The sequence below is a fragment of the Tauraco erythrolophus genome, chromosome 2 (assembly GCF_009769465.1).
Source record: "Tauraco erythrolophus isolate bTauEry1 chromosome 2, bTauEry1.pri, whole genome shotgun sequence".
In the NCBI taxonomy this organism is placed as follows: Eukaryota; Metazoa; Chordata; class Aves; order Musophagiformes; family Musophagidae; genus Tauraco; species Tauraco erythrolophus.
In genome coordinates, this window is record NC_141466.1 from 120,922,011 (window position 1) to 120,949,257 (window position 27,247).

The 27,247-nt window shown below is 43.5% G+C and overlaps 1 protein-coding gene across 1 annotated transcript in view; it reads left to right on the forward strand.

Moving 5' to 3' along the window:
• The first annotated feature begins 11,053 nt into the window (after positions 1 to 11,053).
• MRPS5 (mitochondrial ribosomal protein S5) overlaps positions 11,054 to 27,247 on the forward strand; it is a 75,777-nt gene continuing 59,583 nt past the window's right edge. Inside the window, exons 1-2 of the mRNA XM_086631844.1 lie at positions 11,054 to 11,121; positions 21,823 to 21,960. Of these exons, the coding sequence (XP_086487970.1) occupies positions 11,055 to 11,121; positions 21,823 to 21,960 (205 nt within the window). The 5' untranslated portion in view covers position 11,054. The remainder of the gene's footprint in view (positions 11,122 to 21,822; positions 21,961 to 27,247) is intronic.

Consider the following 27,247-nt stretch of genomic DNA (forward strand, 5'->3'; position numbering starts at 1 on the left):
AGGATTGGGAGCAGAGCAATGTTTCTCCCTATCCTTCCCAGAAGTCATTGCAATTGGCTACTCCCAGTGTCAAAAGCCAAGAAGGCATGAATGTTGCTCCATGAGAGGTCATTTTTAAATTGAAGGTAGAGATGGAGCATGGGCAACGTGCCACCATTCTCAGCTCAGTGCTAGTTTTTGGGTTGGGTTTTTTTTTGGTTGGTTTGTTTTGTTTTACCAATGTTTGTAGACAATGCAGCCTGCTAGCCCAGATTTTCCAACATATTTGAGCATCCAAGAATAGATAAAAGGATATATAACACTGCAATGCCTTTCAGATATGTATTTATATCTTCTGGTATCTTAACACAACTAATTATGATACCTAGCAGAAGCAGCACGGCTCCGGACCAGCAAGTTGCCCTGAACCAGGAGGAGTGTACACGTGACTCAGCTGGTCAACAGATGATACTGAGTTTCATGTAGAACTATCACCATATTGCTGTCCACTGCTGTATGAAACGCATGGGTCAGTATTATACTTTGAATTCCGGATGGAGCAGACTGGTATTTCCATCAGATTTCAAGCAGCAGATTTTGCCTGAGTGTTTCATGAGTGAGCTGTAAGCTTGAGGAGAATAACCACAGCTTCCTCAGTCATCCACAAGTCTTGATAAGTTTGATGAAGCACCTTCTCTTATCTTTCTCATAATATAATACACTGAATGATTATGACAATCAAGATCATAGAATTGTAGAATAGTTTGGGTTGGAAGGGACCTTTAAAGGTCACTTAGTCCAACTCCACCTGCAATGAGCAGGGACGTCTTCAACTAGATCAGGTTGCTCACAGCCCCATCCAACCTGACCTTGAATACTTCCAGGGATGGGACATCTACCACCTCCCTGGGCAGCCTGTTCCAGTGTTTTATCACCCTCAGTGTAAAAAACTTCTTCCTTATATCTAGTGTAAATCTATGCTCTTTTAGTTTAAAACCATTACTCCTTGTTCTATTGAAACAGACCCCACTAAAATGTCTGTCCCAATCTTTCTTATAAGACCTTCTTAAGTATTGAAAGGCTGCAATAAGGTCTCCCTGAAGCCTTCTCTTCTCCAAGCTGAACAACCCCAACTCCTTCAGCCTTTCCTCATAGCAGAGGTGTCCCATCCCTCTGATCATTTTTGTGGCCCTCCGTTGGACCCACACTAACAGGTCCATGTCTTTCCTGTGCTGAGGACTTCAGAGCTGGATGCAGTATTCCAGATGCAGTCTCACCAGAGCAGAGTAGAGGGGCAGAATCACCTCCCTCAGCCCACTGGCCACACTTCTTTTGATGCAGCTCGGGATACCGTTGGCTTTCTGGGCTGCAAGTGCACATTGCCAGTTCATGTCCAGCTTTTCATCCACCAGTAGCCCCAAGCCCTTCTCCGCCGGGCTGCTCTCAATCCCTTCATCCCCCAGCCTGTATTGATAACAGTGGTTGCCCCAACCCACATGCAGGACTTTGCACTTGGCCTTGCTGAACCTCATGAAGTTCACATGGCCGCACTTCTTGAGCTTGTCTGGGTCTGTCTGGATGGCATCCCTTCCCTCAGGCATGTCAACCGCACCACCCAGCTTGGTGTCATCTGCAAACTTGTTAAGAGTGCACTGGATCCCACTGTCCATGTCATTGATTAAGATATAATATATAATAGAGGCCCTATTAAGTCCCTGAGAGTTAGCAGCACCTGAGTAGTGGGGGTGGCCGAGTCCCAGAGCTACACAGACAGCTACTGTTCTTGTTAACACTTTCCCTGGATGCTCCCAGGAGCAGGGGATAGAAAGAGTTTTTGCCTGCTCTGCAGGGAGTCGGAGGTACTGAAGTCGGCACTGGCAGTGCAGCTTTTCACGTCCTCTTTTACAGCATGATCATGCTTACTAACCATGCCCAAGAGAGAAGGGTCTGAGATTCCTCTCCAGATGCTGGGATGTCTGACACAGAGAGTACAGACCAGTCTTACATTTATTCTGCCTATGTTTATTCTGTATTTTAGACCCTGGCATAAAGCAGCTCAGCTGTCCTGGCCCAGATCACCCCCGCAGGTCTCAGGACTTGCAGAGAGGGAAGGTGTGGGTTTGTGGGTTTTTTTTGTGTATTGTATTAATTTTAAATTTCCTCAATCTCTGACATGTCAGGGATTCAAGAAAAAAATCTCATCATTTCTTTTCTCTGGAAATGTAGTTTAAAGAGAAGATGACAGTATGTTTGAATTTTTAAAAAGTTTTCTCAAGCAAAATGAATATTTATTTTGTGCCTGAAAGCATCTACTATCCGAGTCATAACTTCTAGTCTCTGTTATTCATAATGTGTCCTTCAGCTTCTTGACATTCCCTAGAGATGTCCCAGTCCCTGGCAACATAGAATCATAGAATGTTTTGGGTTGGAAGAGACCTTAAAGATCATCTTGTTCCAATACCCCTGCCGTGGGCAGGGACACCCTCCACTACACCAGGTTGCTCAAAGCCTCCTACAACCGGGCCTTGAACACTTCCAGGGATGGTGTAGCCACCACTTCTCTGGGCAACCTGTTCCAGTGTTTTACCACCCTCATTGTAAAAAATTTCTTCTTTATATCTAATCTAAATCTCCACTCTTTCAGTGTAAAGCCATTGCCCCTTGTCCTGTCACTACACGCCCTTGTAAAAAGTCTCTCTCCAGCTTTCCTGCAGGGCCCCTTTAAGTACTGGAGGGCCGTAATAAGATCACCCTGGAGCCTTCTCTTCTCCAGGCTGAACAACCCCAACTGTCTCAGCCTGTCTGCATAGCAGAGGTGCTCCAGCCCTCCTCTGGACTCTCTCCAACAGCTCCATGTCCTTCTTAGGTTGGGGTCCCAGAGCTGAATGCAGTACTCCAGGTGAGGTCTCACAGGAGCAGAGTACAGGAAGAGAATCACTACCCTCGACCTGCTGGCCACGCTGCTTTGGATGCAGCCCAGGATATGGTTAGGTTTCTGGGCTGCAAGCCCACGTCACATATTAGGACTCTTTTCTACAGACCCTGAGTGGCTTCCGGGAGGACACTGAGGTCCTTCTCAGGAAGACAAGGTAGGCTGGCTCTCATTGTTGCTATGAGAGAAGTAGTCCCCCATTACCAGCTTTTAGCACTCCAGCCTCTTAATATTGTGTTACTGTTGGAGGCAGCTGACATGAGAGTTGACTTTTTGCTTGGTTCTTCACCACATTTGCTATCTCATGAATGAGCTTTTGGTGCCGAAGTCAAGCTGGATGTTGCTCAGATGAGTCATGCAGATAGGAAGCAACTGAACTTAAGATGCTTGGCTGTCAGATAGCAGGACAGCCCTGAACAGCAGCCCAAAAGATAGTTTTTGTGTCAGTAAGTTCCCCAGCTCATAATGAATCCTTGCCACCAGCACAGGAAAGAGGCAAAACCAAGTGACTAAGCACAGGCTGGGTGAGAACTCTTTAAGCTGTCTTTACCTGCTGGCATTATGTCACCTGTGTTCCCAGCACTGACTGCTAGAGCGTGCTTAACAACCTGAAAACACACAACAGAAAGCTGTCCCGAGGGTCCTGGAGTCATTACAAAAATTGAGATACTGCAGGTAAATAAATAATCTGTTGGTCTGGCATGCGTCATTAAACCATATCAATAAAAGATGTATATGGGGTGACTCAATGACAAACACTGCATTGCTTGTTCCTACTTCTTTTGGTACAGTGTTTCTAAAGAAGGAAAACAAGGAACTCAAATACTCAAAGGAGCAATTCCAATTTAGACCCTGTAGATTTGGTGCTGGTAGTGAATGCCTTTGTCCTGTACAGAATTTCCGCCTTCCTTTGGGGTAATTGGTATCTTTCAGGATGACCAGTATCAAAGTTGCCTGTTCTATTCTTTGTTGTTTATGCTCATGTGTCAGCTTAAATCAGGGAAGGATTTAAGCATGCAAACAAGAGCTTGCAGCTTTATTTCATTTCCTGCTGCCACGTGACAGTGGCCCTAGCAAGACAGTCTTTGCAAGAGGAGGTCTGCAGATGTGAGCATCCATCTTAACTGCAGCTGCTATTCCTGTGTGATCTCTCACCACACTCTATTTCACATCAGCTCCCAGGGAAGTCAAGAGTTGAACACCTGTAGTGAAGCTTGGTGTGATAGACCCCCTGCGAGTTCCCTCTCTTGGAGCCTGCTCATGCCAGCACAATAGTGACAATGAATTTGTGCTCAGACTGTAGTTTGGTCAAGCTTGCTGTCTCTGCACTAACCCTGCCAGAGCAAGTGTCCATGCCCCCCAGCCATGCTGCCAGTATGGAGTCCAGCAGCAGCTCTTCAGAGCCAGAGCCCACTGCGCACCTCAGTGCTAGCAGCTGGGTTTTGGAGACAGCAGCCTTCTGCTTAGCAAATGAGCCATGTGAGACAAGTGGAGCATGGTTTGTTACTGCCAGCAATGGGAAGGATTCACATAAATAATGTGAAGAGTTGAGCAGTTGCTTTGTTTACTACTCCTGTATCTCTGGCTGCTGCCATACAGAAAACAACCGTGACGAGTTTGAGGCCAGGTGGCAATAATACTTAGATCTCAGTGGAAACGTGTACTTCATTAAAACATGGAGCAGTACTGTCACATGAACATGACCCTGGCTGAGAGGTATCTTTGAGCAGCCTTCTGGGCCTGCCAGACCCTGCTTTACATACATGTTTATTGCTCTGTATAACTGATTGACTACTTTTCTGATTGCACAGCCTTCAAACCAGGTGCCTGGCAGTAACCACCTATTTCAAGAGGCATGTAAATTGTCTTCTGTCCTGCCTGGAATTCAGTATACCTTAATGGAGCTGGCCACAGGAAAGCTTCAATCTATTTCCAGCTTTAGCAGGTTATAGATGTGTAGCTTTTAATGCTGTACCTCAGCAACACAGAGAAATTACAGCAGCAGTCATATTAACCTTTCCAGTCAGCTACATGCTGGTTTCACATTGCTCTGCTAAGAGCCTGGCGGTGGCTTTTGAGACTCACAGATGCCATCTCCAAACAATTAAACACCAAAGAAAGTCATTGCTGAAAGACTCATAACAGCAATGGCAGAAATACGCAGGCACCTTCAGAACTGCCAGTCTGTTTACGGCCTTTCTTTTGGCTTCATCAGCAATACCGCTGTGCAATTGCATGTTAACTGTTATGAACGGCCACTGCACCCGCTTATTTCCCTGCTTGACTCTGAGCCCAACCAGTAGCCGCAAGGCCCATGCTGACCACCTACGTATCAAAAGTAGAAGAGTAACCAGGCAGAGCAAGCAGCAATTGCTCTAGATGTTGGTATAATTTTGTATTGGGAAGAAGCAAGAGTTTCACCTAGTGCCACATCACACGATGTTTTTAGATGCAGCATCACTACAGCTGCTATAACTGTCATGCATATCCTTGGTAATGTGGACACCAGGGGTTTACATGTCACCTCCTCCATAAAACTGATGCTTATTCCCAAGTAATAAGTCAAGCATCCAGAACTGTTAAATCAGTGATCAGCCAAGTGTGAGACCAATAAACTAAAAAAAGAGGGGGAGAGGCAGAGAGAGAGAGTGCTGACCAGGCCAGGAATGTTTCTGACTACAAGAGCAAGTGTATTAAACACTCATTGAAGATTTCAAATTACTGAAAGCCGTCTGGTTTCAGCAGCTGTGCAGCAGCTCTAGATTAGCAAAGAGCTGTATTGTCTTTGCCACTGTCCTTGGCAGCTGATCTTTGGTTCCAGCAATACACTTCTGTGGCGACACTGGAGTTTTACAGGATGGGAGCCTCCATAGACTGGCACAGCAGAAGAGGAAATGAAACACCATGCAAACTGCAGGCAGGAGCAAAAGGGTAGCATTTGTGAAAGGAAGAACTGATTCGGCTGGCACAGAGCAAGGGAGTGACCACCTGGGAGGTGGTGTGCCACAGTGACTCCTGAATGGCTGAGGAGAAACACGAGGTTTTGGCAAAACCCTAAAAACACTCTAGTAGTAAAAGGCAGCAGGAATCTGGCAGATATGTCCTCATGCCCTCATGGATACTGCTGATGACCTTGCTCTGGCATCTTTAATGGCATCTTCCTGAAACAGGATCCTTGACAGTGCTCGTCAGTCCCCAACATGTACAAAAGCAAACCGTTAAAGTGCAGGTTTCCATGGAGAATGAATTATGCTTTCTCCTGGCAGCCCTCCCCCTGGGAACACTAGCAACTGGCTATTGTGTTTGCAGAGTGGGGCTGATTTGGCCCTTAGCAAGGAAGCTAGGAACTGGGCTTCTTCCATGTGCCACCTAGGCCTGGGATCAAGGTGGGTGCCTGGGCTGAAAGCTCCCTGGGTCCTCACTATCCAGCGGCCCAGGCAGGTAAGAAGGGTACAAAACTTACATCTCCTCTACTTGGGGTGGGGTTTACTGTTCTCTGGCATGCAGCTGTTTCCACCACACCTGGAGGACCTTCCTACTCCTTTTAAAAAATGCATTGCTTAGCATTAGTTGCTAAATAGCTAAATACTCCTAAGGCTTCCACATTATAAGGCCACCCAGAACTGCCTATGCTGTCTCACCTCACCGTGAGCCCTGGCAGCAAGGTCTGTCTGATTTTTCCTGGGACAGCAGAGTGCCTATGCCGAACAGCCAGCTCTGCTATTTTGGAAACTTGTTCAAGACACCAGGCTGTTCCCTGCTGAAGCTGACCCAAAGGGAGTGAAGCCCTGACTCCACTAGGTCTCAGAGCTCCTCTTCTTCAGAGCTGTTTCTTCTCGTACATCTGAAGTTCCTACCAAGGAGGAGCTCAAGCAGCCTAATGCATTTAATTAACATTGCTTTGACAATGGGAAGGCATATATTGGGGAGTAACTTTAAACAACAGAGATTTACAAGCAATGAGCCAGGCAAAAAAACAGTGTTTATGTTACCAGTTGTTAATAATTATCAGTCTTGCTGAAACAAATGAGCTAGATGGAGACTTTGCTATTATTCAAAGACAGGAAAACCCTAATCAAAATCACATCCCCTCTGAAATTTTTGTCTGCTGGCATTAGAGTGCACTATTCATCCTTTATTGGAGCAGGCAGCCTGCTTTAGAATGGTCCATTATCAGCCTGCTTTGCTGTCCCTCCCAGTGGCAGCACTGTTCACATATCAATGACTAATACTGGTTCAAATCTATTTTACTGCCAAGTAAAACAGTTATCACTGGTGAAAAACTGGAGCAAAGGTTTATTCCAAAATGTAAATGACAGCATGTCCAGACAGTAGGCTTACTGTAATTGTTTTCAGTTCTGGTAAGTTATCAGATATGATGGGATTTTTCTGTACCCTGAGACAGCAAAGAAGTAGCTGATAGCATCACTTTGCTAAAAGTATTCCAGTGCTGGACAGACCAGATATGTGTCTCACAGGAGTGCTGTGGGATACTAAAAGTGTCAGGCTGCCTGATGGATACACGTGGAGTGGGGCTTTTTCCACCTCAGCTGCTCACCACAGAGAGAATGGTGGCTGCACCATGGTGTTTTAACAATCAGCTGTTCCCTTTTCTGGGCTGATCACCCCTCTGGTTCCTTTTGCCTGAGCATACATCCCTCCCTGCCTTCCAACGACAGCATCATGTCGACGCTAACCAAGTGCTACCAGCAGCTCAGCTCACCTGCTTTCTCTCTGTCTTCTCATGGCATCACCCACACCAGCACACTTGTACAGCAACCAAGCACTAGCACTGGGTGCTTTTCCAGGGTCTCAGCCCCAAGACAAAGACTTTTGCAGGCTACATGGGTCTCTGTGGAGCTCAGGTCACATGGGGAAACTTAGCATGCTATTTCTAGCTCTAGGGAGAGAACTTGGGATTCAACCAGATAAGACAATAACAGTTCAGAGCTAATGGAACCAGATTTTTTTAAGAGGGTCTAAGTGAAACCCCAAAACCGTTCTGAGTCAATTCAGAACTTTATTGACTTTCCAGACTTGGAAGGTTTTGCTCCAAGATGATGTAGCCCTTTGGAAAGTCTTTTCTTAAAATGTAGGTCCATTTTTAGAGGGAGTAGAGGAAAATAATTGTAATAAACGACTCTTTGAGTTGAATCTTGAAGCTGCATGACCAGTGGTGAGCTCCAGTAACTGGCTTTCAGGATATTACTTTTTCTCCATCTTCTGCAATCTGTGCAGCACACCGAGAGACTTCCTAGCGCATAACCCAGTTGCCACTGACACAAGACGAAACACAGTCACGCTCACACTGCTGGCATTGAAAAGCTGTAGCAGTGTGACAAGGTAGAGTTGCTGAACAGCCATTTCACTGGCTGCAATTTTTTTTCTATGTAACAAATTTGTTCAAGGCGAATTCTTTCTTTCCAGTAAATGATGCACAGAAAGTGGCATTTCCATTAGATCAGCCAGTGCATAAATAAAAAAGAGAGTTTAATTCTCTACGTGACGCAATTACTTCCAAAAGGAAGAACTGGAAATAAATACTGCAGTGATCATATCTGCAGGAATTTATGAGAGACTAATTGGTTTTATCCTTAGTGACATCGTCAGGGTTATGTCCTGAAATACGTTGTATCTTAGTGCCGTGAGAATGAGCGTATTTAAAGTACCTGAAGATAAGATAAAAATCCTGTTTAAAAGACTATGTTTGCATCAATTTTCTGCCAGCAGCTGGTCTGTCAGCACACTACAGCAAATTCTCTGTTACAGCTTCCCAGCGTATTTTTCGTTCCGGAAGGTACAAAGCAATCCTTGTGTTACATGTTGCATGTATGACAAATACTGAACACACTGCAGGTTGTGTGCTTCTGCTCACTAATGCAAATGAAGCGATTTATTATCACTGTAGTTTTAATACTTGAACTAGTACAGCAGGAAGAAGAATGGTAATGCAGCACAGGAAAGTGCCTGTTTTGCAGAAGGTGGCAGTCAGACCAACAACTCCACTGGCTTTGCCACACAGGAAGGAGAAAAATAAGGGAAAAATTTGCTGTGAATCATTTCCACCAAAGTTTTTGCTGCCCCAAAAGCTATTCCGAAAAAGAAAGAATTCATCCCCTAGTATTCTGCCTTTTCATTCTTGGTATAATGCCTCATAGCTGGCAGCCGGTCACAAGCGGTGTTCCCTGGGGCTCTGTACTGGGGCCAGTTCTGTTTAACGTCTTCATCAATGATCTGGACAAGAGGATTGAGTGCATCCTCAGTAAGTTTGCAGATGACACCAAGTTGAGCAGGAGTGTTGATCTGCTTGAGGGCAGGAAGACTCTGCAGAGGGATCTGGACAGGCTGGATTGATGGGTGAAGGCAAATTCTGGCTAAGTGCCAGGTCCTGTACTTGGGTCGCAACAACCCCATGCAATGCTACAAGCCTGGGGAAGGGTGGCTGGAAAGCTGTCCAGCGGAAAAGGATCCGAGGTTATTGGTCGACAGTTGGCTGAATATGAGCCAGCAGTCTGCTCAGGTGGCCAAAAAGGCCAATAGCATCCTGGCTTGTATCAGAAACAGTGTGGCCAGCAGGACTAGGGGTGTGATTGTCCCCCTGTAGTCAGCACTGATGAGGTCACACCTCAAATACTGTGTTTGGTTTTGGACCCCTCATGACAAGACAGACATTGAAGGGCAATTGTCCAGAGAAGGGCAACAAAGCTGGTGAAGGGTCTAGAGCACAACACAAGTCTTATGAGGATCAGCTGAGGGAACTGGGGTGGTTCAGCTTGGAGCAAAGGAAGCTCAGGGGAGACCTTATCACTCTCTACAACTACCTGAAAGGAGGTTGTAGCAAGGTGGGTGTCGATCTCTTCTCCCAAGTAACAACTGGTAGAAAAAGAGGAAATGGCCTCAATTTGTGCCAGGAGAGGTTTAGACTAGTTATGAGGAAAAATTTCTTCAGTGAAAGAGTTGTCAAGCATTGGAACAGGCTGCCCAGGGAAGTGGCAGAGTCACCATCCCTGGGGGTATTGAAAAGCCATGTAGATGTGGTGCTGAGAGACATGGTTTAGTGATGGACTTGGCAGTGTGAGGTTAACAGTTGGACTCGATCTCTTCCAATCTAAATGATTCTATAACCACAGTGGTAGGCACCGTGCAGGAGAGATTACCGCCCCCCCCCAAGGGTACACCAAAGAGCATAAGGTGCATGCAGCACACCAACCTGCCAGGTCTTGTTATTACACTTGCTGTGCAAGTGAGCTCGGGGTCTTGAGTAGTTCCTAAAGCACATCTGCTGGTTGAGCTGCTGCAGTTCAGAGGAGTAACACAGCTGTGGGGAGTCTGCAAGGTGTGTTTGGCAGCATTATTGCCAGGCACAGGGGAGCCTTCTAAGCCACAGGCAAAGTTTATCTGTGCAGAAAACGGCTGCTGCGGGATCTCATCTGCCCCTTTGGATCAAACGGCCACCAGCATTCACGGCACAGCAGGAATGCTTTGCCTGCCGCTCTGACCAGCGATGCAGAGCCACTGGGAATAACCCGTCTGTGAGGAAACACCTCATCCCATCGGGCCGCCATCCACCAGGAGCACTGCACAGCCCCCTGCCAGTCGGGAGCGTGAAAGGCGGACGGAACCACCGGGGAAGAGATCGTAACTCCCAAGCAAGCCGCACCGGCTCCAGGCAGAGCTGCCGCCCTGGCGTTCATACAGGTTCTGGGCAGCGCAGCACCGCGCCGCTGAGCCCCCAACTGCATCCACACCCGCACAGCTGCCACCACCGGCGGCTGCGAAGGCAGAAAACGCGGAGGAACCAGCGGACGGTGATTTATCCCAACTCCTCAGGCCGAGCGGCCCGCCCCAGTGCCCAGCGCTGCCGCCGCCGCCCAGCGCGGTCTCCGCCGCCGGGTGAGACCGGTGAGGTCCTGAGACGGGCTTCTGCCGCGAGGCTGCTCTGCCACTGCCTGTTGGGCCGTTAGCTGCGCAGCTGCTGGCCGGAAGGGGCCGCAGCGATGGGAGCCGTTTCAGGAAGGCTTCAGCTGTTGGTTTTCGCCGCTCCGCCCTTCCCCTCAGCCGTTCTCTGGCTGCCCTCGGTTTCTCGTCAGGCAGTGCGCGGGGCAGCTAAGTACGGTGGCCGGGAGGAGGGGAAGGGGCCAGCATGGCGGCGGCGGTGGTGGCGATCGGCCGGGCGTGCGCCTATGGTGTTTTCCGAGTACCGTGGCGAGGTGATGGGGGAGCGCATGGCACTGGGGGCGCCTCCGCAGGGAGGAGAGACGGTGATCGCCTGCTCGCGGGCCCGTCTCCCGTGGTTACGGCCCGGTCCTGGAGGTCGCCACGGGAGGCAGTGCCCCGAGCGGCTCCGCGCAGTCCGGGGGGATGGGTGTAGGGGGGGTGTGTGGGGGAGGTGGGGTCAGAAGGCAACATGGTCGCATGCATTCCCTTCTCTGTGCAGTCACTCTGGGTCCTACAAGAGCTAGATGTGAATTCCGGTTTATATCTAAACAGTGCTAATGGGATTTTCTAAACAAATGTTATTTTTTAAAAGCCTGTATTTTCATAGAATCATAAAGTGGTTTGGGTTGGAAGGAACCTCAAAGATCGTCTAGTTCCAACCCCCCTGCCATGGGCAGGGACACCCTCCACTACACCAGGTTGCCCAAAGCCTCATCCAGTCTGGCCTTGAACACTTCCAGGGATGGGGCATCCACAACTTCTCTGGGCAACCTGTTCCAGTGCCTCACCACCCTGAGAGTGAAAAAATTCTCCCTTATATCCAAATACCTTCCTTATATTTTGCTAGGTAGTGTGAACCTTGTTGCTCTTGCAAATGCAGTTCTTCTCCAGGACAGGAAATGTGATAAATACCTTCCCAAATAACTAGCTTTACGCTGGCATTGTCATCAGTGGACAAGGTTGCTTTTGTCACTGCTTAGCAGTTTCCAAATTTCTTTCTTTGATCCTGTAAACATGTACTTGATGTCATAAACAGGCTTTAGGCATGCAGCTCTTGCTCATTGTTGCCATCCAGAGGGACCTTGACAGGCTTGAGAGGTGGGCCTGTGAGAACCTCATGAAGTTCAACAAGGCCAAGTGCAAGGTCTTGCACATGGGTTGGGGCAATCCCAAGCACAAGAACAGGCTGGGCGGAGAATGGAATGAGAGCCGCCCTGAGGAAAAGAACTTGGGAGTGCTGGTGGATGAGAAGCTCCACATGAGCCGGCACTGTGCGCTGGCAGCCCAGAAAGCCAACCGTATCCTGGGCTGCATCAAAAGGAGCATGGCCAGCAGGTCAAGGGAAGTGATTCTGCCCCTCTACTCAACTCTCGTGAGACCCCACCTGGAATACTGTGTTCAGCTGTGGAGTCCCCAGCACAAGAAGGACATGGAGCTGCTGGAGCAGGTCCAGAGGAGGGCCACAAAGATGGTCCGAGTGCTGGAGCACCTCTGCTATGAAGACAGGCTGAGAGAGTTGGGGCTGTTCAGCCTGGAGAAGAGAAGCCTCCGGGGTGATCTTTTTGCAGCTTCCCAGTACTTAAAGGGCCCTACAGGAAAGCTGGAGAGGGATTTTTTACAAGGGCGTGTAGTGATAGGGCAAGGGGCAATGGCTTTAAACTGAAGGAGGGGAGATTTAAATTAGATCTAAAGAAGAAATGTTTCACTCAGAGGGCACTGGAACAGGTTGCCCTGAGAAGTTGTAGATGCCCCATCCCTGGAGGTGTTCAAGGCCAGGTTGGATGAGGCTTTGGGCAACCTGGTGTAGTGGAGGGTGTCCCTGCCCGTGGGAGGGGAGTTGGAACTAGATGATCTTTAAGGTCCCTTCCAACCCAAACCATTCTATGATTCTATGATTGTTGCAGGGTTTGGGGCAGGCCAGCTGTGCCTTTGGAAACCTGTATCTGTTACCCATCAGAGTAACTTGGGCAGTAATATATGCCTTAAGATAGTGGAGTGAGGTGGTTTAATTTTTAATTCAACTATTGTTTTCTTTCTTTCTGTCTTTCTCCTCTTATGTCTTCCTGGACCCTTCTAATTGATAGGAATCTAAGCTTGTTTTCTAGACTTCTCTAATTCTTCAGTAGCCATTTCTTTCTGGTTCTCAATCCTCTGCAGTCACTTTTCAAAATTCAAATGTTTTTTTTTTCCCAGTAGAGGTTAAAGTATACTAAGGAGGAAGGGAAAACATGTATGTTTTTTCCACTAAGGATCAGAGTTGACTTTGGATCTGTCTTTCAAAAATTGCAGTTAGAAAATTGCAAAAATTGTCTTTTGATATATGAGAAATAATACTGTATATCTGAAAACTTCTGCTGGGTGGCATTTTCTGAATATATGGTTAGTTTTGATATAGTTTGGTTTTTTTACCAGCATGGTTCTCATAAGAGAAAATCAAAGTCTTTTCGTTATACAGTTTTTAAGCAGTAAATACTCCTGATGTTTTGACACAAACTTAAGGCAGTATAGGTGTATTTATTGCAGTGCCATGGGTACGTTACCCTCCGTTTACAACTTTGCTGCCTGCCTTTCATCAACAATGTCCCCTTTCACCCAAGCTGCCCTGTTGCAGAGCCTTTAGCGGGGTGTTTTTCCCTTCTTCTCATGGTGTTGTCCTTATGGTCTTGCAGCTGTGAATCCCAGTAGTGTTTGGTGGGTTCTCCTGGGTAGTACCTGGCAGGAGCAGGAAAAACATCTCTTCTTCCCTTTGCTTTCCTCTGGGTTGTAGCGTTTGGGTCCATTATGGGAGCCAGCCTCCATGTATCCAGTGAGTAGTCTACAAGGGTCCTGATCAAAAGTATATACATGCTATGGGGAGTTCTTACGGGGGAAATCGTCTGCAGCGCTGGAGACTGCCTTGGGAAACGTGTTATGTCTTTCTGTCTCCCTTTGTTTTCACTTTTCCTCCAAAGTGACTTCCATCTTTACAGTCATTGTATGCCATCAGCTATGCATCCTGCTCATAAATCTTGGTGAACCTGTCTCAGAATCCTTTATACAGCCTAGGGAGCTTGCATGAGCTTAAGTTCTAGCCAAAAGTCATAATGAACTACATTAATGCCTGTGTGTCCTCCAGGGAAAGCTGGCAACCGAGGTGGGAAGAAAGGCCAGATTACATTGGTAAAAGTATATTCAAGCTCACTACTAGAACACCTGGAAGCTGGGCAAGATTTTTGCTTTCAGCAGAGGATTCCCTGGCTTTTTTTAGCTTCTACAGTCCTCTGAAAACTTCCTTTCCTCCACTCCTGAGAAAAAAAAAATATCTAAGCAGTTAATGAATTTCTGGTCTCTCTTCTTCCTCAGGGCAATCTATGATGAAGTGATACCCGTTCTGTAGCCGAACTGCAATTAAAGCTTGAGCATTCAGGGAGGTTTGAAAGCAGGCCAGTGGTGTTTCCTTGATGGAGGGAAACGTTTTCACTGTCTAGTGACCAGGAAAAGTAAATGGCTGCAACTGCTTTTAAATAATTTATTAAAATAATCTGTGTCTTTTCAGGTATGACTCTAGCTGTTTCTGATTTTATTACCTTTGTGTTCTATGCTTAGACCAGGTCGTCACCCTTTCCACGTGCTGTGATTTTTAAATGCAATGCTTGAGAAGTTAAGTTCTTCACATCTGAATTTTTCCAAGGTAGTGGAAGAGTTTTTTTAAAAAGCAGTTTGTATCACAGAATCACAGAATGTTAGGGATTGGAAGGGACCTCAAAGGATCATCTAGTCCAATCCCCCTGCCAGAGCAGGACCACCTAGATCAGATCACACAAGAATGCGTCCAGGCAGGTTTTGAACATCTCCAGAGAAGGAGACTCCACAACCTCTCTGGGCAGCCTGTTCCAGTGTTCTGTTACCCTTTCTGGGAAGAAGTTCTTCCTCATGTTTAAGCGGAACCTCCTATGTTCCAGCTTGTATCCATTTCCCCTTGTCCTATCATTGGATGCCAGTGAGAAGAGCCTGGCTCCATCCTCATGACGGTCACCCTTTACATATTTATAAACATTAATGAGGTCCCCCTTAAGATTTCATTACTATGTGGGCCTTTCTCACGAACTTATGAGATGATATGAAAAGAATAGTAACAATTCTGAAGTGTCTTCCCAGTTGTGATTGTTTGTATCAATGTGTTATTTCTGTGTGTAGCAGTTTCATTTGAATAAAAAGCAGTGAGCAAATGTTAAACAGAAAAACTGGGCAAAAAAAAAACCCCAAAACTTCATTGCCCATTAGAGGCTAAGTTAACAGCACTTGATATCTTCAGAACTGCCATTTGGAATTTAATCAGAACATCTCTGTTTTCTTGTACATAAACCTTTTGAGAATGTTGTGATTATTTCAGCCTAGAGCCTCCCATGTGTATGTCTGGAACTATACTCGGGCAATTTTTCCGAAGTTCTCATTGTAACCACACAATAAGCATCTTGATAGCTCTGTTTTTTTACAGTGCAGCTCTCACTGCTGGAACTTGGTGCAGTGTTTCTTTCTCTCAGGTACAGAACTGGGTAAGAACAGTCTTCTGTATTTGATTCCTGTGGAAAATAATTACTGGAGTAGAGGGGATTATTACATTGTTGCCAATGGTTAAAAAAAAAAATAAAATTAGTGCTTAGGCTTGCTGAACTGCGTTCACTAGTAAAGTAAATATGTGGATGTCCAGCATGCTTGCTGTCTTTCAGAATGTTAGAAAAAGAAAGCAAATGGCAATGCCTTCCAATTTTGGGCAGTATGTGTGCTGACAGATGCTGCATCCTGTGCATAAATCTCCCAAAGGTGGCATGTTAAACCAGTATGTAACTGAAATAAAGGTTAGGAAAGTTATAATGAAATGGGTACACTAAAGTAGTAGAACTGGAGTGAGTGTAGAAAGAAAACTGTTAGGGACTTGATGTTTGCAGAAATAAAACTGTTATCCTGTTAGGTTTACTTTTCCACCTATCTTGAGATTCATTCTTCTGTTGCATCTTGTGAGAAGAAGGAAATGGTTTTATAGTGGTTTTGTTAAGTGAATTTTTAGTGCTGAATATATGTATATTTATGCTTGTATAACATTTTGTATTTAGCCAGTGAAAAGGTAACACTTAGGAGTCAGTGCAGGGTTTTAACTGTAAGGTTTATAGCAAGGAAGTGTCACTGAGGGGTTAATTTTCTGTTAGTGCAGAGCGCTCTAGTAAGTGTGCATTTTTCTGCTGCTTTGTTGATGTGTCTCTTGCTCGTGGCAAGACATCAGTCCAGCATTCGTGACCTGTCTTGCTTTTACAAATGATTCAGTTTCGAAGAGCTTATTGTAAGAAACATTTTAGATTTTAAATAAAAATCTCATCACGGATATTTGGAGGATGTATAGGGAATGGAGGATATGGTGCATTAACTGTGCATACTTACATGTCGAAATGCTGTTTTATTGAGATGTGACATTTCCAACTGTTTACATTCCATAAATATTTCTATTCTTTGCTCTCCTTTCAAAGTGTCTATTCTCTTGGTAGCAGTATGTGTACAGAAGTGTGTGGGTATACTTTATTAAATACCAGCACTCAGTGTTTCAGACTTTAGGAATCATGTGGATTTGTGTTTTTTTTTTGCCGTGTCTTCCTCCTCCTCCTCCTCCTTTTGTCCTGCTGCAATTCAGGGTCTCATCTGCCAGTGTCCAGAATATTGTCAACACAGCCCCTGGGCTTTCCTAGACATATTATTTTGATTGCCAGCTCAGAACTGGTATTCTCTCTCTGCCATTCTTAAAAGTATAAATTGCTCTCACTTGAGAAAAGATTGAATCCTTAAAGAAAATAAGGAGATTTGTCACTGGTTTCAGTGAAGCCAGGATCTCACCCTGGGCTTTAACAACTTCTGTTACGAATTGTTACGGTCGGATGTTGTAGTACTTCTTTTAAAATAGCTTTGGCTCACCAGACTTCATGAGATCAGTTGAAGGTCTTCTGACCTTTTTCTCTCATATCAGTTCTCCTGTTCTATCATTCAGGTTCTCCTGTTTTTTGACATTTGACTTTTTCTCCTCTTCTGTGCCCCATCCTTTCTGTCAGAATTTTATTTCTGCAGCAGTTACTCATCTGATTCCACTGTCTCTTGATTCTTCTTACTGTTGTAATTGTGTCCTGAGTTTATTGCCTCTGTATAGACTTTTTTCAGGTTTCCCTCATAATTTCAGAAGGAGACAGTAGTTAGAATGTGGAACCTTTTTTTGCTGATGAAAGTAGGAGTAAAACAAACAACCAAAAGTAAATTGCATTGCAAATATTTGTTGCAATGAAGTAAACTGTCTAATATTCTTATGTTTTGTTTTCCAAATTAATGTAATGTTTCTTAGGCAGAGAATTTAGAATATGGTTTTGTATTACAGAATTGTGAAACACCTCCACTGCTAAGAAGTGCAGATGACCAGTTCAAACAAAGTGATGACTTTCTCGCTGTAATGTCTTAATGTGTGTTTGAGCCTGGCCCAGACAATTAGTATTGTTCCTGGTATTCTGAATATTGACTGGTTACTTATCTTGTTTTAGCTAGTAAACTGTTGCTCCAGTAGATAACTCAAAAGTGAGTGTCTGTAGGGCCACTTTAACAAACAGGATGTAAGAGGAGCAGTCAGAAGAAGCAGTCAGGGAAGCTAAATTCATTATTTGCATCATTATTCACTGGAAAAAAAAGATTTCCCTATGGTGCCCCTTGGTGGTGATGGCAGTGAGAGTGGATCTTTCTGAAATTAAAATAACTGTGAAAGAGGTTATGGGACAAATCTAGAGGATGATCATTAGCAGGATCAGAAACTATGCACGAAAGGCTCTAAGAGAACTCCAGGCTGAAAGAGATGGATTACCAGTAAGAGTCTGTAACCTCTGCTTTGAAATTGCTTTGTTACTTGAAGAGTGGGAGGTGGTAAATGTGGCACCAATCTTTTTCAAAAAGCTTGTGGAGCAAACATTGATAAAAAGATTATGCCTGCCTTTAGTAATGGAAAATTCAACCTTACAAATCTCTTAGAGATTGGATGTGTTTCTTGTTTTTTCTGAGAGATTCAGTAGGATAATGAGTTAATGCACTGTATGCATGATTTCCAGATAGCTCAGCAGAGTCCCTCACCACAGACTTTTAAGTTCAGCAGATGTGGAATGTGAAAGGAGGTCCTGGTGTGTTTAAATAATTTACTGAAAGGTAGGGAAGAGTGTTGGAGCTCTTTTGTCAGAGGGGGATCACCAGTGGAGTTCCATAAACATCTGTACTGGTTAGCATATTCATAAACTCATTGGAAAAGAGATTGAGCAGCAAAGTAATTTATTTTGGTGATGATACTAAGTTATTTAAAGTAGAAAAGAAAGGCTCGAGAGTTACCAAAGATTGAGTGAATGGGCAATAAAACAGTGAATGCGTTACATTATAGATAAATATAAAGTGATGAAGTTCTAAATCCTTTCATGTCCGATAGACTAGATCACAACTGCAGGAGACTGATACAAAGGGGAGAAGAGGCACTAGAAATACCATGGCAACAGCTGAGTAGACTGGGACTTCCCAACCTGGAAAAGGCTTCCTTGGGAAGAATGAGAGAAGTCTGCCAGATCACGTCTGGAGTGGATAGGAAACGACTTTCTGTTCCAATCTGAATAATGGCCATGGAGCTAATAAAACAGGCTGGTGATGGTATGATGATAGTAATAATAATAATAGTAGCTGCTGCTGCTGCTAGTAAACCCAACAACAATAACATCTGGTTCATTACATGGTGAGTAGGAGATGTATGGAACTCCTTACCAAGGAGTGTTGTGGATGCAAGATGTCTATGTGGTTCTGAGGAAATCACCTGCACTGAAAGTAGTCAGAGACTGAGAAAATACAAAGGAGGACAGTATTATACACATTCACTCACTTTTTACCCTTCTCCAAGCAGCTATTTAGAGTGCTTACTGGAGACAGAACACTGAGGTACTTAGGCCACTAGCCTGAACCAACTCATCTGTTCATAAATGTCCAGATGTTTTCTTACCTCATTTTTCCCAAAAAGGCGTTAAGAACTAGCAGTTATAAAATATTTGTATTAAAAGGAGTTTGTTCAGGGAAATTATTGGTAGATGTGCTCATGTATGTGAAAAGATCATCTTCAAGTCATGTTTGAGGCATGACAAAATTTGTGTGTGAAGAAGACAGGATTAGGTTTTGCAAGTTATTTTGAAGCAATTTCCAGCTGTAGGCAATTAAAGAGTGCAAACAAGGGAAAATATAAATACTGCCACACAGTGTAATTTTAAATTAGCTGTAGATACATCATGCTATTTTTTAGAAACTAACTTCTTTAACTGAATGCCATTTGAAAAAAAATTAATAGCTCTTGTAATTTTTGTGAAAATTATTCTCAGATGAACTGTTAATGTAATCTTGTAGATTAACAGTTTGTCATCAGGTGCATATTAAAAACATGAAACAGTTCAAAACCTTTTTATACTTACAGTGTTATCATTAACATTGCCTATGTGGTTTGTATGAGGAGTGACTACTAGTTCAGTAGCAGTTGGAAGTGAAAGGAAGTGTTTGAGTAGTGACTAGCATGTTGTTTGGATGTGTCTCATACTATGACTCAGTGTATGTTCTGCATTCTCTGCAAATTTAACCAGATATTTAAGAATCTTCTATTCCTATTTTGGGGGTTTTGTTTCTAGGCTGCTTTTTATTTTGTGAAAATCAATAGTTTTTCACAAAATTTTCATATTGGTGTTTTATTTTAAACTTTAACTTTTCATTGGAATAAATGATGATAAATTTACATCTCCAGACTATTTTGAGAGGAATTTTTTAGAACTTCCTGCAACATTACCCCAGTTAACTGAACTGATTATTTGCCTGGAAGGAGCTATTGTCATGACTTCAAAAAATGGATCGTTGTTTTATTGATACAGGATGGTAACAGATCGTGACAAAAGTCATGCTTATTTTCTGCTTTTAAAATCTATCTGAAAAGATTGAATTTAAGTGTAGTTTAGGAAGAAGTAGATTTTTTTTAATATATATTTTATTACCATTTTGTGAATAACATGTTGAATAATTGATTTCCAGACAGTATAACCCTTTTTAGTTTATTGAATATGCACACTGTTTGGATGGATTGATTACGTAAGTAGGAAAAATATGGATTCCTTACTTCTGAGGAACTACTCCTTCCTCTGTGCTGGTCAATAAATGAAAGCATATCTTGCTTTCATTGTTGTAGGTGAGTACCTGAGCCTTAGTAGGTATAACATGCTCCCTTTGACTGATAGAATAGCAACCTTTCTGTGTTACCTGAGCCACCTGGCAGAAGACGGACCACCATGTACGCTATGTTGAAGTAATCTGTTCTGGAGATAAGAGCATGTGTAATTGGCTAGCTTTGCAATAATCAGATGTGGAGGGCCATGGGGAAGGTACTTCTGGAGGTACGTTCTCCTTTTAGTGTACCAGAGTATGTCAGGTTCATGAATTTGCAGAATCACAGAATAGTTGAGGTTGGAGGCCTCTGGAGATCATCAAGTTCACCTTGCCTGTTCAGAGCAGGGTCAACTAGGGTAGATTACCCCAGACCATGTTCAGTTGAGAGTAAAAAAGAAATGTTTTCTTAGGTTCAGATGGAATTTTGTGTTTTTAAATTTGTGCCCATTGCCTCTTATGCTGTCACTGGGCACCAAAGAGAAGAGCTTGGGGCTCAGTCTTCTTTATACCCTCCCTTCAGATATTTAGATACATGGGTAAGATTCCCCCTGAGCCTGCTTCTCTCTGGGCTAAACAGTCCCAGGTCTCCCAGACTCTTGTCTTATGAGACATGCTCCAGTTCCTTAGTCGTCTTTGTGACCCTTTGCTGGACTTTCTCACAGAATCATAGAATATCTGAAGTTGGAAGGGACCCATAAGGATCATCGAGTCTAACTCCCTGCTCCTTGCAGGAATACCTAAAACTAAGTTAAATGACGAAGAGCAGTCGTCCAGACACTCCTTGAACTCTGACAGGCTTGGTGCCATGACACCTTCTGTGGGGAGTCTGTTCCGTGACTGACCACCTTCTCAGTGAAGAACCTTTTCCTAATGTCCTATTCTCCAGTATGTCCATGTCTCTCTACTATTGGGGAGCCCAGAACTGGACACAGTGCTCCAAGTGTGTCTCATCAGCTCCCTCAGCCCACTGGCAACAGTCCTCTTAAGGCAGCCCAGGATACTGTTGGCCTTTTTTGCTGCAGGGGCACGTTGCTGGCTTATGGTCGACTCGATGGCCACTGAGATACCACCAAGGTATCTCCGTGGCCATCAAGCCCTTTTCTGCCAAGCTGCTTTACACCTGTTCAGCCCCCAGGGTGCATTGGTGCATGTGTTTCCTCCCGGGGTGCTGGACTTTGCACTTGCGCCTGTTGAACTTCATGAGGTGCCTGTCAGCCCGTTTCTCCAGCCTGTCAAGGTCCCTCTGGATGGCAGCAGGACTCTGTGGTGTATCAGCCACTCCTAGTTTTTTACCAACAGTAAACTTGCTGAGAGTGCACTCTGCCTCACCATCCAGATCATTAATGAAGATATTGAACAGGATTATTGGGTTGATATCAGATTTGGTTTTCGTAGCATATATAGTATTTACTGATGTATTTATTTATCACTTTTGAATCTGTCCAGGAACATTATGGCACGTTTTACTGCTAGAACAATATTTGTGCTTTTTGAGGCTGCATTCTCACTCTATCAGCAGTATGTTGGAAGGCTTCTAGCCGCCTTCTCTTTGTGACATTTTCTATTGCAATATTTCCACCCCTCTGCTGCAGCTCACTTTGCACTTCAAGACAGAAGGTTCAAGTCTGATACCCTTTGGAAACTAAGCTGTATGAGTAAATATTACTTTTTTCCCTTCTGGTACAGAAAATGCTATTTTAAAGAAGAAAATGTCCTGTATATAAACATCTTTTTGTCTTCATTCTCAGGGTTTGCTTCTGTGCCAGTGAAAGGGAGTTGCCGTTTGTATTCTAGCCTGGCATGGGCTTTCCAGACACAGTGTTCCATCTCTGCTCCCTGGAACGTGACAGTCACGCAATGCAGAAAAAGCAGTTTCTTCAATAAATGTAAGTCTCAAGTTGGATTTAAATTATTATTTTTAATCTTAATAAAAATTATTATTAAATCTTTAAATTAGAAGGACAAAAGAAAATTTTGCTTTGGAGAGATACAGTCATGAAAATCTATGTATAGTAACTTTTTGTATCTACTCTACTTACATACCTCCTAAGGATGTAGTTGCAACTGCAGCTATTGACAGAAGTGCCTGCACAGGGTCAGTTTATTATCTTTTAATAGCAAGCAAGGGTTTGATTTATGGCACAGTGAAGCCATCTAATATACGTCATTGAACAGGAGAGAGAAACACCTTCCCCTCTGTTTCCTGGTCCTTTATTGAGAATATAAATTGTGTGTTTATTTTCCAAATGATTAACGAACATGCAATAATGTGTTAAACAAAAACTGTGGATAACGTCCTGCTAATTATCTGTCCAGCTGCAGTATTTTCTTCCAGTCCTGAAAGGAATTACACGCATGCTTGACATAATTGAGAGATGATGGCTGTTTAAATTCACACTTGGGACTGTGAACTGAGATAGCTGAGAGGCCATTGCACCTGTTTCGTGGTTCCTTGTGCTATCCCATAGGGGAAGAGAATGAATAATAAGAACATAATCTTTGGAGGAGATAACAGCAGCAGTTCGAGAGGCAAATTCTCTGACTGTTTATAATCTGTAGAATGTAAGAACTCTACAAAATCAGGCTTTCAGAACTGGTGGTCTCTTCCTATTCTTCTCAACATCTGAGTGGCAGAATACTGTATTTGCTTTGTTTACATTTGCAACAGAAATGGGGTTTAAGCAGTCGTGCTGTGTATCAGTTTGTCTTGCCTAGTAAATTTTGACCATTGACTGATTTCAAGCAACTGAGGGTAGAGAGGTCTCAAAAGACCTGCAGAAAGCTTCAGTGTGAACCAGAGGCTTTGCATGGTAAAGGTTTTCTAAGGATGCCAACTGCAGGAAAAGTTAATTTAGAGCCTTTTCTTAGACACTGAAGCAGTCACAAGATAAGAACACGTAAGCTAAGCACTGTTGTTATTTTGTTTATCTTAAATTTAAAGTACAGCATTGCAAGTGATTGCAACGTGATTACAGTTCGTAGGTTAGATGTTTCCTTAATTATGCTTATGTTCGTGTTCACAGAGACTAGATGAGGTCTGTTTTATCAGGAATTTTGCCAGCTGTCTTGTTAGATGACTTAATTGAAAATGTTTGTTAGATGACTGAATTAAAAATGTTTCTTATGATGGCATCCCAATTGCTTGACTTAATAAATTTTTAAACAAGTTGTATTTAGGCAAACTACCTAAAACTATTGGCTTAATTAATAAGATGTAAAAACTTAGAAGAATTTAAGTGTACCTCCTTTTTGTATTCAGCAGAGACAGTAGCCATCAGATTCAGAAGACTGAGGGGTGTATATTTTGGAGTACAGTTATTCTAAGAACAGTTTCTCTTACAGAAGTCAAAAATAAAATCTTCAAAATTCAAATGAAGTAGATATTAAGAGTATAAATCACTCATCCTCTAGCAGTGCAGCCGCTTCAGAAGCGGTAACATAAAAATGCATATATGTTTTATGCGAAACAATCTTCAAGTGAAACGTCAACCAAATGACAGTCCTTTGTGACTGAGAAGCGTGACTATACTCTTCTATCTCATTAGGGATGATGTACTTCTCCATCATACTTTTAAAAACATGCTCTTGTTAATAGGATCATCTATACCTTCAACTTAACTATTAAAAACAATTTAACTCATTTAAGTAGAAGGAATTCATTTAAATAAGAGGAGTTGCAATTATCCTAGGCTGTCTGTGATCCTTACCCAGATAGCTGTCTCCTGCAACAGAAACGCATACAGGGATTTATTCTTGTCTAGTGACGTATTTCAGTTTGTAATGAACTAATTTAAAGTGATCTTGTTATTCCAGGCTTAGTTTCTGTCCCTCTCTCCTTTCCCCTTTCCATCCTTCCCACTATGGGAAGCAGTTCAGTTTCCATTTGCTTAACGATTTCACATACTTATTTAGAGATCTGGAAGGGCCTCAGGTTTTTCAGATCATGCTTAAAAAATAACTAACTTCCTCTGAAAAGTGTTGCCTCCTTTTTCAGTGTGTCCCAGTAGACCTGGTATTTGCAGATAATGTCTTGTGCCAGTTCCAGTCCAACTTTTGCCTGAGAGGATAGGGCAGATCTGTTTTCCCCACCTCTCAGTACATTTACGTGCTGTACCATGCAGGCACGCAGACTGGGAAATCTCACCAGTTTAGACTTGCTGAACAGATGCTTAAGCTTCAGTTGTTGAGAAACGTTGGTAAGAAGTGCTGTATGTTTAATGGAAGACATATGTATCTGTCTGACCTGGAAATGAGAAAAATGTGAGATATAGACCATTTAAATTTGATAGGCACCGAATTGGTGGAAATATATGGGCTGTCATTCCTGAAGGCAGCAGAGGCATATGGATGTGTCATAAATACTGAAACAATTTGGCTGTCTCCCAGCCATAGGAGTTATCTTTGACCCTAATCATCCAAACCAGCAAGCATTGTTTTCTCAACATGCGTGTTGTATCCAAGTGTATGTGAGAATAAAGAACATTTATTTGATACTGGGACTATATAAAAATTGTGCTTTCCTGCTCAAAGTGTTAATTCCATTAGCTACCCTTGGGAACAAATTAAAAGAATAAATTAATTTCTCTGTTGCTAGGTGATGTTTCCTCTTAGGTTAGAATACAGAATAAGGAATATGATGATATTTCAGATGTTACAGAACTAGCTTGTAACAATCAAGGGAGAATCATTTAGACCAAAGATATGAAGTCATACTCAGAGTAACACGTTTCGTCTCTAGAGGCTTTGCTTACTGGAAGCAGTTGTACTCCGTATAAATCTCTGTGTTTGTGTTCTTTATTGGAAACAAGTTCCTGAAAGCCTGCTCCTTAATTACAATTTATATCAAATTTTTGTAGTCCTATGTGAGATTTATTTCAATTAAATTGCTCTTTTTCTGTCATGCTTCATTTGAAGATCAGAGTGAAAAAATGATTATACTTTTTTCAATTTTTAAAGAATTTTTCTTTAAGTATGAACACTCCAGATAAACAATTACTGAGTTACTGCTTGTCATTGTCAGTAGTAACATATGAAGAGTTTTCATTTTTCAGCATTAAGGATGTGAAGAGCTCCAAATATCCAACTGCCTTTTTTTTTTTTTCCCTTTTACATTGGGGATGCCTGTGTGTGCATGTCTGTTGAAGAATAGCTGGTTAATTGGTTTTAGTCAGAAAAAGGGGAGTGAATATTAAATGCCTTACAGTTAATCGTACTTAATGGGGAGGGCTATTTTATTGGGGTTTGGTTTGTTACTATGCAGTATAACTTTTGTGAAGGCACTTGGCCTCTGGTTTTTATTTTGTTTTGAGGAAATGAACCAGGCCAATGGTGTTTAGTTTGCAAACCTCCCTGAAATCTCTCTTCTCCATATCCATCTGGTGACACTGAGGCCAGCTTTGTAAGACTTGTTATTTTAAAAGAAAAAAAACACCTGCAAATGAAAGCATTTACAGCAGCATCTGTTAGCTAAGTTAAGGTCTTGATTTTTTAAAAGGATGTTATGAACTAAAAATACAATTTCTCAGATGTTTGTCAGGATAATTTACAGCAGTTTTGGTTCTTTGTTTAAGCTAATAAGTTTTTAGCGTGTTACTGACTGGGTTTGTAGCTGGATTTGTTCAGGATTTGAATTGTGACTAACCTGAAAATCCCACATCTGCAGCTTGCTGCTGACATTGTGCTAAATTGCCAGTTTTAAAAAATGTGAAATTCTAATGTCAATTGCACTGGATAGTGTGCTGAAGGTTTGCAGTTAAACAGAGTTAATTTCTGTGTCTGTGTGGCAGTATGAATATATCTTTCAGTTCCAGAGGTTTTGTTGTACTGTTGTAATGCAGCAGATTTGTTTCTGGTTTTGGGGAACTTGCCCAAAACTTTCCCATGCTATCCTGTGGGAATAATAGGATAAGCAACCTCAACTCTCTCAGCCATTCCTCATAGCAGAGGTGTTCCAGCCCTCAGATCGTTTTTGTGGCCCTCCTCTGGACCTGCTCCAGCAGGTCCATGTTCTTATCTTGGTGACCCCAGAGCTGAACACAGTACTGCAGGTGGAGTGTTATGACAGCAGAGTAGAAGGGCAGAATCCCCTCCCTCGACCTACTGCCCACGCTTCTTCGGATGCAGCCCAGGATTCGATTGGCTTTCTGGGCTGCCAGCACACATTGCCAGCTCATGTTAAGCTCCTCATCGACCAGCACCACCAAGTCCTTTTCCTCCGGGCTGCTCTCAATCCCTTCATCCCTCAGCCTATATTGATACTAGTGGTTACTCTGACCCATGTGCAGGACCTTTCACTTGCGTCCTGGCATCGTCTGGGACAGAGTTAGTTTCTCTTTTTAGCAGCTAGAAGAGCTCCGCGTTGTGATTTAAGTCTGGGATTCCTTATGAGAAGAATGCTGGTAGCGCACTGATGTTTATAGTTGGTACGGAGACCTCAAGGACTTTTCAGCTTCCCATGTTTTGCCAGTGTGCAGGAGCACAACAGGCTGGGAGGGAGCATGGCCAGGACAAAGGGTCCACAACTCCCTTTGTGGTTTGAACTTAGACTTAGGATTGAGGGCTAAATTGGCCAATGGAGTATTCCATATCATGCAACGTCATGCCCAGTATATAGATGAAGGTTGACGGGGAAGAAGAGCTTTTGCTCTTCCAGGAACTCTCTTCCGAAGGCTCTCTCGGAGTGCTCTCTGTCTGCCCTCATCTTTTTGGGCCTCTCGCTCATCCGGGATTGTGGTGTTGGGACTTACCTGGTTTGGGATCACTTGCCGGGACAGGACAGGTGCTGGTCACTGAGTGGTGAGCAATTACACTGTGCATCACTTGTTTATATATATTATTATACAATAAATAATAAGCTACGGTGCTGGTTGACGTGGGTAAAGCAACGGATATCGATTTCTTGGACTTGTGCAAGGCATTTGACACTGTCCCACATGACATCCTTGTCTCTAAAATGGTGAGACACGGATTTGACAGATGGACCACTCGGTGGATAAAGAACTGGCTGGATGGTCGCACTTAAAGAGTTGTGGTCAATGGTGCGATGTCTACATGGATGTCAAGCGGTGTCCCTCAGGGGTCTGTTCTGGGTCCAGTGCTGTTCAACATCCTTGTCAGCGACATGGATGATGGCATTGAGTGTACCCTCAGTAAGTTTGCTGATGACACCAAGTT